Source organism: Bison bison, unplaced genomic scaffold, assembly GCF_000754665.1.
Source record: "Bison bison bison isolate TAMUID 2011002044 unplaced genomic scaffold, Bison_UMD1.0 scf7180017864191, whole genome shotgun sequence".
NCBI classification, from domain to species: Eukaryota; Metazoa; Chordata; class Mammalia; order Artiodactyla; family Bovidae; genus Bison; species Bison bison.
The window spans coordinates 868,812-881,468 of record NW_011494763.1 but is presented as its reverse complement, the minus strand read 5'-3'; the positions used below and the strand labels follow the sequence as shown (position 1 = coordinate 881,468).

At 38.8% G+C, this 12,657-nt stretch overlaps 1 protein-coding gene across 4 annotated transcripts in view; it reads right to left on the bottom strand.

The window, feature by feature from the left end:
- The window catches only part of EZH2 (enhancer of zeste 2 polycomb repressive complex 2 subunit), a 46,006-nt gene that overhangs the window by 20,024 nt on the left and 13,325 nt on the right, over window positions 1-12,657 (bottom strand). For all 4 annotated transcript variants that reach the window (XM_010843871.1, XM_010843874.1, XM_010843872.1 and 1 more), the window contains exons 3-4: window positions 12,423-12,551; window positions 1,036-1,152 (exon numbers count right to left, since the gene is read on the bottom strand). In XM_010843871.1, coding sequence (XP_010842173.1) covers window positions 1,036-1,152; window positions 12,423-12,551 — 246 coding nt within the window. The remainder of the gene's footprint in view (window positions 1-1,035; window positions 1,153-12,422; window positions 12,552-12,657) is intronic.

The following is a 12,657-nucleotide window of genomic DNA, read 5'->3' as shown; positions in this document are numbered from 1 at the left end:
CTTTCCCTTTGGAGAATATTTTAACTTAAAAGGAGTAAATAAAAGCCCCCCCAAAAAAATTTTAAAAGGACTAAGAGCACCATCAACACTGAGAAGGCTTAAAAATATATATATTAATTGGTTTTAAAAATTACTCCAAGTGTTCCCATTTTGATAGCTATTTTTACTTATACTATCTTGAAGCATTTCTATGAACAAAACTAGTGGAGGTGAAAGAATTCCACCAGAGCTATTTAAAATCCTAAAAGATGATGCTGTTAAAGTGCTACACTCAAAATGCCAGCAAATTTGGAAAACTCAGTAGCGGCCACAGGACTGGAAAAGGTTGGTTTTCACTCCAATCCCAAAGAAAGGCAATGCCAAAGAATGTTCACACCGCTGTACAATTGCACTCATTTCACATGCTAGCAAAAACATGCTCAGAATCCTTCAAGCTAGGCTTCAAACCTAGACAACATATTAAAAAGCAGAGACATTACTTTGCCAACAAAGACAGACTCTGCCATCTAATCAAAGCTATGGTTTTTCCAGTAGTCATGAATGGATGTGAGAGCTGGACTATAAAGAAAGCTGAGCACTGAAGAATTGACGCTTTTGAACTATGGTGTTGGAGAAGACTCTTGAGAGTCCCTTGGACTGCAAGGAGATCAAACCGGTCAATCCTGAAGGAAATCAGTCCTAATATTCATCGGAAGGACTGATGCTAAAACTCCAATACTTTGGCCACCTGATACAAAGAACTGGCTCACTGGAAAAGACCTTGATGCTGGGCAAGACTGAAGCGGGGAGGAGAAGGGGACGGCAGAGGATGAGATGGTTGGATGGCATCACCAACTTGAAGGACATGAGTTTGAGCAAGCTCCGGAAGTTGGTGATGGACAGGGAAGCATGGAGTGCTGCAGTCCATGGGGTTGCAAAGAGTCGGACACAATTTAGTGACTAAACAGCAACAAAATCTTGACTGACCTTGACATGAAAATTATGCTTTGGTTAAAAGAAGTAATTACCAAATAAGACGACACATTATTTACATACCATGAAATTCTGCTGTAGAGGAGACCAAGAATACATTATGGGTACTGAAGCAACCGCATTCAGAGTCTTTAATGGGATGACTTGTGTTGGAAAATCCAAGTCACTGGTCACCGAACACTAGAACAGAAAAAATAAAATTGACTCATAAGAATAAAAGGACAACCCGAAGCCTCAGTCATCATATTATAAAGAGATGCTGCCTACTGACATCATTTTGAAAAGTAAATTTCTTTACCTGAGATAGTAAGTTGGTAAAAATCAAAAAGCATTCTCTCTTCTTTTACTTAGTGACCAAAAAAGCTTCAGATTTTGCAAATTTTCCAAAACCTTCCAACACCTCCCATATTTACCAGTACCACTAAGAATCAAATATTATTTATGTTGGCCTCAATAATTATTATTTATGTTGGCCTCAGATTAACTGCTCTTTGCTTTCACCATAAATTTCCTACCTCACTGCTTAATTTTGTTTACATCTCAACCACATGAAATAACATAAGTCTTACTAAATAAGAATTTAGAAACTTGTTAGGTTCACCTTTATCTTTACCTTCCCTTTTTAAAAAGCCAAGTGTCTGCTGATATTATCAGATGATACACAAATATTAAAGGTAGTAGATGTGAGTTTCAATCACAACAAAATGGATTCAAATCAATTCTGCAGAAGTGTAATCCCTAAATTATTAATAATAGCTAATGTAATTAAGCACTTTCTATGTGCTAGGCACTATTTTAAACACATATTTCGTATTCAGTCCTCATCACAGCGCTGTAAGATGGGGACTATCCTTAGTGCCCATTTTACAGGTGAGAAAACTGAGAGAAAGGATACATAACTGGCCCGAAGTCATACACGAGTCAGGGCTAGAATTTAAGCCCAGTAAGTCTGACTCTGGAGCCCCTCTTCTTACCCAAAACACACACTGTCAGGATACCACATCTCTAATACCAATTAAGTACATATATTCCCCTGAAATATTATACCGTATTTCATCCAATTTATGATGACATGAATTTTAAAGCACACCATTACCTTCTGCATCGTTAAGAAAATAATGTTGCCAATTAAACTGTACCACAATACTTTATCATAGTGACTCTAAGATGCATGCCAGTTTCAGATGTTAAAATGTTTAGAAGTTTGCATCTTTGACTTGATGAAATACGGTAGAGATCTGTGGCCAAAGACCACAGCACTTCACCCTGTCTAGGAATCCAGCTTCTCTTAAGGAGCTCCGATACCCAATGGTGAGGTCTCCGGAGCCATCTCAAAAATGCCCTTGACAAATAATCCATGAAAACAGAGCAAAAAGAAGTAGAATTGAAGTAGTAAAATGAAACCAAAAAAGTCATATCTATACGACACACATGATTATTATATGTTTCATTTTCATCTAAGAAGATTTAAAAATAGCAGGGCTAGATTTGGTGAAACCAGAGTGGAAGTCTTTGGCCTCCAGGCCCACCTGGCCCTCAGCATGTCCTCAGGCCAGGGGACAATCTTCCGATAGTCACAGTCACCCGGCACAAAAACAGTTCCTTCCTCAGTGGAAGGGAAGGTTTAAAGATAGAGCAGTTAGGAAAAAACTGTGACAGTTGTTAACCCATTAATTTGCTTTCCAAAAGGGCAAAGATCAAAGGTAACACTAGAGAGCTCATGGCTCGAGTAAGTAAGACAGTGTGAACAGTTGACTAAGCTCCAGAACCCGCAATCTTTCCCCGGGTCCTCCCTTGGCCTCTGATACAATTCCTCATGCATCCATCCAATAATAAGAGCAGTTAACATTTATTGAGCACGTACTATGTTGCAGGCACTGTGCTAAGTGCTTCATATGCATCATCGTAACCACTCCTCATCTTAGCCTTTAGCATCGCGATTGCACGATGAGGAGGAGACTGAGGTTCAAAGAAGTTAAATAACTTGCCTGGTCAGAAAGACCGTCAACTGCCAAGCCAGGATGGAAGCCTCAGTCTGACTGCTACACCCGGGAGCCTCATCCGTGCGCTCCAGCCCTTCCCAGATGCTCGTGCACGAGGTGCTATATGCCGAGCGTCTTCTCCCCCACATCCTCCTCTTCCCCTCTTCCTACCACATCTTCACTCCTTCTTCTTAAGTTACTTAACCAGCTAACAGTGGGGCAAGGAGTGGCTGTAACTACAGAATAAAGTGATATACACTATCCAGCGGTTTTAAGTTCAAAACAATTTCATTCCTTGCTAAACAAATTGGAGTTTTTGAGTTTTGTTTTACACATGGTGGAGGCAAATTAATTCAGTGACTTTAATTCTGAAGACTGGTCCCCTTTAAAGCCTGGGGGACAAGGGAAAGCGGCTGCCTCTCCAACTCTGACAAACCCAAGGTCACACTCAGAGGAGGAGAGAGAGCTGCGTGTCCTACTCAACTACCAGACGGGGGCGGGGCGCAAGCTCCGCCCCGCCGGTCTGCTCCAATGTCCTGAACATGCCAAGTCCACTGAACAAGGGCACATCTCCGTGAACAGAAAGAACTTAAGAGAAGCACAGAAATAAGATGGCAAAGGCTGCAGCACTGTCTCCCACCCCACACCTGCCACACCCCTATCACCTAGAACTCAATTCTCAGTCCTAAGTGTTACCAAGGGGCTGGAAATAAGCTCTCTGAGGGCAAAAGTGGCTGCGGCAGAGCGTGGTGCTACGTCTGTCTCGCAACAATACTCAGCACAGTGTCTCAAAAAAGAGTAGGCACTCAAAAAATGTTCCCAGAATGAACCGACTGCATTTGCTGACTTTTCCCCGATGGAGACTTTGACTTCCATTTCTTTTAAAGCTGCGAGAACACCTAAGCAACAAATTGAAGGTCTATACCCACCTCGTTATCTATGCATTATCTCTAGAAACTCTATCCCATTCTTTAACTATTAACTAAAAACCATATCCCTTTCGTTTATGAAATAATATTCAAATGCAAAAGCATTTGCTGGTAAAACAAGTTTGGGAATTCTTATTCATTGACTTACAGGAAAATTACTCAAAAAGTCCAGTTACTTACCAGTAACTTTTTTTCTTTGAAAATGTATCATCCTTGACAGTTTACATTATCAAGTCTCATATCACTCAGAGGACTGAATAGGACTTTGACCTCCTGGGTCTCCACAGCCTTTTACCTGATCAAAGCCTTGGGCTCAAGACCTCACTAGGAGACCTATACATCAACCAATGAAATTCTCTAATTCTAGGTCCAACTTGAGGATCACAAAAGGAAGCTGTTGCAGGTAATCCATCAATGGTGGTAAAGAAAGAAAACGACTACATGAGTTATCAAGGATGCTACATTTTCAGAGAAACACAGCTTACTGGTAAGTGACCAGGTTCCTCTGAGGATGGATAGACTTACATCAACCAGCTGGTACAATAGGCGACTGTGTGGCTGGACCACTGGGAGCTGGAGAGGGAAGTCAAGCCAAAAATAGTAGTTGTAGGAGTACACAACCAAACTGAGACTCTTGGCAGAAGGCTGGTTCCAAGTAAAAACTGTGTTATGGAAAATCGTAGAGGGAAGAGCAGGTGAGTGGCCTGCAGGGAAGGGAAAGAAATTAACACACCCTACTACGTGCTGAGCACTGTGCTAGAGACTTTACCAAAGTTAATTTCTTTAAAATTCACCACTACCCTAGGAGGCAGGTATGACTCCCCCTCTTACAGTGGGACATCCCAAAGGGCATGGCCACAGCCGTCCGGACTCTCAACAGTCTTTACATTAGGAGGGTTAAGTCCAGCTTCCATATAGTAAGGGGAAAAAAATACACCCAGTTAGCCAAGTTAAAAATATTCTTGGATCCTGGTTAGTCCACTCAATTCAAGCCAGAGACACAATGAACTGTTGATATTGTCTAATATCCTTTAGCTTTTCCGAGTAAAAACAATAAGGACCGTCTTACATCTAAAGTGTAGGAAAGAAAGTATCGGCTGCCACCCAACTTCAGGGAAAAGCTGAGGGTGATTTCTGAAACTACTCATATTCCTCAAGATTTCAGCAGAGACAAGATGATACACCAAGTTTTAAATTAGCTAGCCCTCTGGTGAAAATGATAGTGTACATAACTTAATTTCAGACTGCTTTCATGTGAAGGAAGTACTGAAGAGAAAACTGGAATGAGGTTAAGTATCAAGTTTGGGTCAAGAAAAGCTCACAGCAGAAGTGAGCTCCTAACAGGGGTTAGAAGGATTAGGAGAAGGGTGGCTAGAGGAGGGAAGGGAGGTCAGAAATCAAACATCCTGATGAGATCTTGACACAAAGACCTTTACAGTTAATAAAAGCAGCTAATCAAGGTCATGGGAGCTAAGGAATACAAGAGTGGTTCAGACCAGACTGCAGATTATTTCCTGTTCTGGTGCTGAATATGTGTGCTGCAGAACCACCTGGGCTAGAGGAGAAGCTACGCCCAGGCTCCTGCTCTGAGCTCACTTGAGAACAGAAAGATGTCATCATCCTACAAGCATCTTCTGGGCAGGACACGGGGGCATTTCACAGAGAACAGGTAACACGTGAAGGGCAATGTCAGGATACTGGGACCTTAAAGCTCCTCCCTGCATCTGAGCTCTTGAGTGAGGAGATCACAGATCTATAAATCTAATTAGTAGAGTAACTGTTAAAAACCCAACTCTGGTCTGAATCTGAAGGGTATGTAAGGGTAAATCGTCCCCTCTTAATCTGCAGTTCGGCTAAAATCCTACAGATCAGAAGCAGAATTAATAGTCCCAGGACAAAAGTTGGAAGGACCACAAAAACACCCAACACAGCGTGTAAGGCAGGTAACCAGAGTCCTGCTTGTCCGTGAGAGGCAAACTCAAGTACTTAATTCAGTAAGGATCCTATGAGAGGTAAATAAGATCACTTCTATCATTGAAAAAAAAAGAAAAGAAAAACTAAGCAGCAGAGCAAAGAATAAAGCCGTGGTTTCCATCAGCACAGCCACTGTGAAGCCTGGCTCCCACGAGTGGACATGGGGCTGAAGGCCACAGGGCAGAAGGGGCTGAAGTGGAGACAGGACAGTCCCAGGACCTCGGTCTCAAGAGAAGAGCGAGCTCTGGGCTCAGGTGCTGATGCTGATCTTTGCAAAACAGAGGCATGCCTCTCCCCAGTTGCTCAGATTCATCATTTAGTGAATGATGCTAAAACGACAACAAAGCTAAATAGAAAAAAATCGAAAACGAAATCTCCCCACTCACTACGACAGGAAATTCCTAATAGGGTAAATGATGTTAAAACATAAAAATGAAAACAGAACTAGAAGGAAAGATGGGTAATTTATAATCTTGAAGTGGAGAAAGGCTTTGTGAGCCTTAAAGAAACACAAAAATCAAAAGAAGAAAATCTAATTTAACTACATATACATTTAAAACTTCTGTACAACCAAAATATATCAGAAGTAACATCAAAATGGGGAGAAAAAAATCTGCAGAACAGATGGTTAAAACCTAGTATTTATAATATGCAAAAAGTCCTTAAAAATCAGAAGAAAAAGTTCAACCCAATTTTAAAGGATCTGAGCCCTGATAATAGCCAACTCATAAAAGAAACACAAACAAACAACAGATTTTTTCAGTTTTGCTGAAAAAAGGAAGGCAAGCAAATTGCAATAGCGTTTTACCTATCACACTGACAAAGATTAACATTTTGGGAGAACAGAGAAATAGACACTATTATCAGTTGGTGAAAAGTATAAACAAAAAACTTTTGGGAGTCAATTTGTTAACATCTATTAAAATGTTATAGACGCATATCCTCTTGACCTAGTATGCTGTTTCTAGAAACTTTTCCTACAAATTTACTCAAAAGATGTGTATGAAGAATACTCACAGAAATGCTAACTGCAAAAGAAAAAAATAAAAACCTAAGTGTTCATCAGTTATTAACAGGGCAATCAGTTGTGGCAAAGCCACAGGACCAAGCACTTGCATTGAATCCAAGTGGCAGACATGTTTTATCTGGGAATAATTTTTTTTTTAAATAAAATTCATCATCATTATTATTACTAACATGTTACAGAAAAAGAAATCTGAAAGAACCAAAATCACAAGGGTTGAATTACAGGGTCCTTTGTCTCCTGTTTCATATATTTCTGTGTTACTTGAATTTTTACAGTTAATATTTTATAATAACCTTCTAATTAAGAAAAAGATTTTTACAAAATTTCATTAACCCACAGATATTCATAAAGGGCTTCCCCGTGGCTCAGATGGCAGAGAATCTGCTTGCAGTGCAAGAGACCCAGGTTCGATCCCTGGGTCAGCAAGATATCCTGGAGAAAGGAATGACAACCCATTCCAGTATTCTTGCCTGGAGAATTCCATGGACAGAAATCTGATAGGCTACAGTCCATGGGGTCACCAAGAGTCAGACACAACTGAGCAACTAACACAACACACAGATATTCGCATCAGCTGGTGTGAAAGTACCTCATTAGTTGCCAAGGTAGCTCACGAAATCTACCCACCCTCCCAAAAAGGTACTCAAGTTATATACTTTTATGAAATCTAGTAAGAGAAAATAAAACAGAACCAAGCAGTGGATTTAAGTCAATCCATAATATCAAGCTAAACTGTGACAGAAGTTCTAGGCCTAAAAAATGTTATTTCTTCAGAGCAATAAACAATTTTCAACACTGTAGACTAGACAAGCCTTTCTTTGGGCTTTGGTTCATTCTGTTTGTTTTTAAGATAGCTATCAAAATTTGGTTTTGCATTTTGAGAAGAGACTTTGATCTTTGTAATGGTCAATTTAACAGTTTTTTAAAACACAAACTGTATACACAGTGTTCTTAGAGAAAAACAGCAAATTAAACACAACTTCTGCTAGTTTATTTAAGATTACAAAGTAAACATTTGATATTTCTGAAAAGTTCACTTTTTAAAGTTAAGATATATCATCTTAAGTTTAAAATATGAACTCAAACGTAAGTGTATGATATATCTTTAATATACAATAATAAAATAGAAACTCAAACAACATAAGTGATCTTTCTTTTTTTTAAATGGTCTTCTTGGAAAAGCATAAAATGCTTATATTAGCTTCCTTTCAAAAAAAAAAGTAACACCTCCTTATGGTTACTGAAGTAATGTTCCATCTATTTCCACTGAAAGAAAACCAGAAAGAAAGCGAAGGCTGCCATGATTTGAAAAAGTTACATGGGCAGGAAGGACTGGCAGAGTTAATACAAGATTCAACCAACAAAGGGTTAAAAGAGACAGAGAGCAGCAGAAAGCAATGAGAAACCAGTTCCTTGAGGAACCAAGAAAGGATGGATATACTCAAGCTGAGTGTCAAGACACTCACTTGGGAGCACCCCTCACCTCTAAGACATGAGAAAAAGGGCCCAGCTCCTTGCCACACTTGCTCAAATGCTGAGCAGGACACACTGGCCCTCTAATCCTGAAATTCGCAAAGGAAAGAAAGCACGTTACTGTGCTGGAGTGAGGAGTAAAGAGTACATACTGGGTACACCAGCATGTTATTTTTCTTTGTATACAGTAATTTCTATTAACAATTAACTGACAAAAGGACATGACCATGTCAATAAATGATGAGGTCAAGTGTTTACAGGTAAACAAGTTTTTTCTTCCCCTTCAATAAAAAACAAGCCCAAATTGCAAACTCATGAAAGAATTCACATGTCCTGCATTAAACAGAAGCTTCCCCCTACCAAAAAAAAATCATTTGTGAATATCAAATGATAGGTGATGAACTTAAAATTCTAAGCTATCACTGGGAAGAGCAAACCTGTATGTACTGACAAGTCCAGAAGACTTTCAATTCCATGAATGTGAGAACCGGGGGCCTTCTGATGCTGCTTGTATGTTAAACATTCTGAAGAAGCCCCACATTTCTCACGCCTTTCATTAGTAAACAAGACACAGAATTCTTAGAAGAACATTATATTCTCCTGGAAATCTAAAAATGCATATTGGCAGGATATTTTAAAACTACTACACCAATCATGCCAGATGCCCAGAAGACAGACATCATTTGAGAAAGCCTTTCATTCACAATATGTACAAGTAAAAAAAATCTTGTTATGAACAATCAATGAAGAGGAAAAGCGCCTTGTGGTTTTTAGCAAGAAACAGAAAATGTACAAAAAGAAATACATTAGTAAGAACTACAAGAGTAACTCAACCAGCTTCTTCATTAAAACTGGAAAAACAGACACACTACAGAGCATGGCCACTGACTACAGGCTTGCAGAGATAAAGTTCTTTACTTATTGATAAAACAAAGTAATGATGTTACCAAGAAATAAGTTTTTGATAAACAGCCACATGTTAAGGCAATATGGTGTATATCCCTTGGCCTGTAAGTATCATTTAATAACATTTTTAAGCTGAGCACTCCTTAAAAAAAGATAAACTGAAGAGCAAAGGAAATAAATGTAAAGTATATATATTATAGTCACTATCTTCAAGAAGTCAGAAGTATTTTCTAAAAGAAAAAACAGACATATCTGCACTAAAATCCCATGGGCAACAGTTTAGGTTTTGTACCTTCAACACCAAAAACGAAGTCCCGCGAGTCTCCTGGAAGTACGCGTGAAGCAAACAGCAGACTAAAGATGTGGCTGCAGGTCAACTGCAGGACTCCTTGAACCCAAGTCACTTCATCAGATCAGAAAGTAAACTTGTCAGATTTTCTTTACTAAAATAACCTAGATAAAATTGGTCATTTTAAAACCGAGCGTATCACCTACCTTCTACAAGTACGGAAGGGAATAAAGTATTTGAGTGAATGACTGAAAACTGCCAGTGAATCATCATCATGCTCCAAGGATTTAAACCGAAGACAGCCCTTTTATAAAGGATGAGTTTATAAAGATAAGGACTTAATTAAAGCAGTGGCACAACAGCACTTAACAAACGTTCAAAGAAACAGACTTTTCAGGTGTCTGGGTCAACAGTGCAGTCCCAAATTCTGTCAAGCCTACAAGCCTACTGCAAAGAAACTCTTTGCAAAATAGGCTTACTTATCTATTCTTCCTGCTTCTGACCTAGTTGACTCCAACTTTCAAAGCGTAAAAAAGAAATGGATTTTGGAAATGCTCAAACTGAAGAAAAACTAAACAGGGATATAATCTTATCTGAGAAGTAAGGAGACCAGACAGAAATCACTAAAGTCCTTTCCAGCCCTAAAATTCTATCATTTACTATGGTAACACCAAAAAGCTTATCACAAACTATAGAAATCTTCAGCTTCCAAAAGTCAGTGATGATGGTTTTAAAGGGGGTGGGAGGCTAGGAGGAATAAAAGATGAATCATTTGAATCAGAATCAGCTGTCAAGAGAGGCTCAAAAACAAGCTTGACCAGGTCAGAGCTCTAGGCAACAAACCCTGAACCCTGAGGCTAGGGGTTTCTTTCCTCCTTTTCCTTCCTATTTTGTGAAAATGCTTCTTCTCAACCTGCATGGAGTACTAAGTTTACAAACCACTTGTTTTTATCAAAATACTAATTTCTTCTTACCATTTGTCCCATAAGCTCAATAAAAAGTTAGGTATCTTTACATTCAATGACTTTTATCTCTACTGACAAAATTAAAAGCAAAATTCAATTAGTAATTATTCATTTGAATAAACTGTACTCTTAAATTTAACACCAAAAATTCTATCATGAGCAATTCCAGTTGTACATAAATAACGAACTTCAATAATTTCTTAATGTGTCTGAGCAAAGTGTACTCTTTCAGGCCCACATCAGATCATTAGAGCAAGGAAACTGACTTTAAGCCCTCTAAGCTACGTTTCCTCACCCGGGAATGGAAAAGGGGGTAACACAGCCATCACAATGATCACATCACAACAGACCTAGCGCCCTGCCAGAAATCACCACTGCTGCGACTTTTATTATAAAGGCAGGCTGGGCTTTCGGCAGCATTTTGAGATTTGTAATGGGTGGTAAAAACGTGTTCTATGTGTTTCCTACTTTATTTCTCCAAATTTCTAAGATTTTTCTCTCTGGGGGAAAAAAAAACACAGGTTTCTTTTTCCTTCACTTCAAAACTTACAGAACATCACCACACAAAACTTGCAAAAGAACCAGTGAGAAGCTGCATCCTGATCCCTTTTGAGAATGTTCTAACCAGCACAGAAAGGAATCCCTTTCACCTTTAGTGATGAAATATTAATTAGTACATTTTATTCATGTATGTACATTAATAAGTACATATTAATAAGTCATTTACCTCAATGTGTAGGTCCTGACCTGTTCCATGTGACTGGAAGGTGTTAATACTTTTTTTCATATAATACATTTAATACAACTGCAAATCAGAGCTTAAAGAGTTATCACTTGACAAAATGTATAAATAACTAAGAATCAGCCCAAGCCATTTTTCACCATCAAGACCATGAACATCATCATTGAAACCACTTCTAGGACCGTATCTGTAGCACTGACCAGTCCTTGAAGCCAGCCCGTCACACAACCTCAATAGGCCTCATATGACAGCAAATTAGTGCTTAGTTGTTATAATACCATATAAAAAATGTCTACTCGTTGAAAACATCACTTTAGAACAAATTCATTCCATTGTTTAGACGCATCCCATGTTTAGACATGCAGGTCAACAATCATCTACTTCGTGGTGTAATTTAAATTTCAACTCACTTTCTTCCCTCTTTCTGCTTCCATGCCCATTCATGCAGCATTTCGTAGGATATGTCATGTCTTCCTGTATAAAACTGGTGCTTAAGTTGAAACACCTTAACCAAAATCCTATTGATTGGTTCATTCTGTGTAAGTTTCTGCCATTTTCTCTTCATCTTACTACTACTACATTTAATGTGTTACTTCATTATAAACCTACAATAGATTTATTGCCTTCCTTGGAAAACAGTAATTTTTTGGAGGGATTAAGATCTACTTCGTTCATCCAAAAAAATGCTATTAACAAAGGAAATTCTGACCTCTCAACCCCAAGTTTTAAAATTCCCGGTGAGCCTTAGAATTTAAACAAAATGTGTAATAAAATGCTTGTTAACTCCATGAGTATGCATGAAAAAGAAACACTTCTTCCAGCATGGCTAATTCATATGAAGGGGGAGGAAAAAAGTATGTGTCAGGAAGCCCTGCTCTAACTTTTGATCTGATGAGGACATTTAAGAGTATTTTAAGTTCTTTTTTAACGAACAGTCTTATAAAAGTCTAGGAATCTACCTAATAACAGTGAAAGTAGAATTCTAAACCCCAGAGCTCTGTTATAGGAATAGCTAGAAGCCATTAGCAGTTGCACATTAAAGAGAAACAGCAATAAAACAAGGGACATCCGAGGTCAATGGTTCTCTCTCAATAACCAACCAACACTGCAACAGCAAAAACCAAAATGCACTGATAATCTGAACAGCGCGTGAGTTCACCAACCTCCCTGGTCCCGCGCAATGAGCTCACAGAAGTCAGGATATGCACAGGCTGGATTCTTCGCTGTTTCCACTCTTGGTTTAAGATTTCTGTTCTTTCCAAAATTTTCTGACGATTGGAACTAAACATACTCTTTAAAAAAAAATGGAGGAGAGGAGAGAAGAAATTGTTCATTGTTAGAAATTTTGTAACATCTCTAATGAAAGTTAAAATTGCATGATTTCTCAAAAGTACCAGG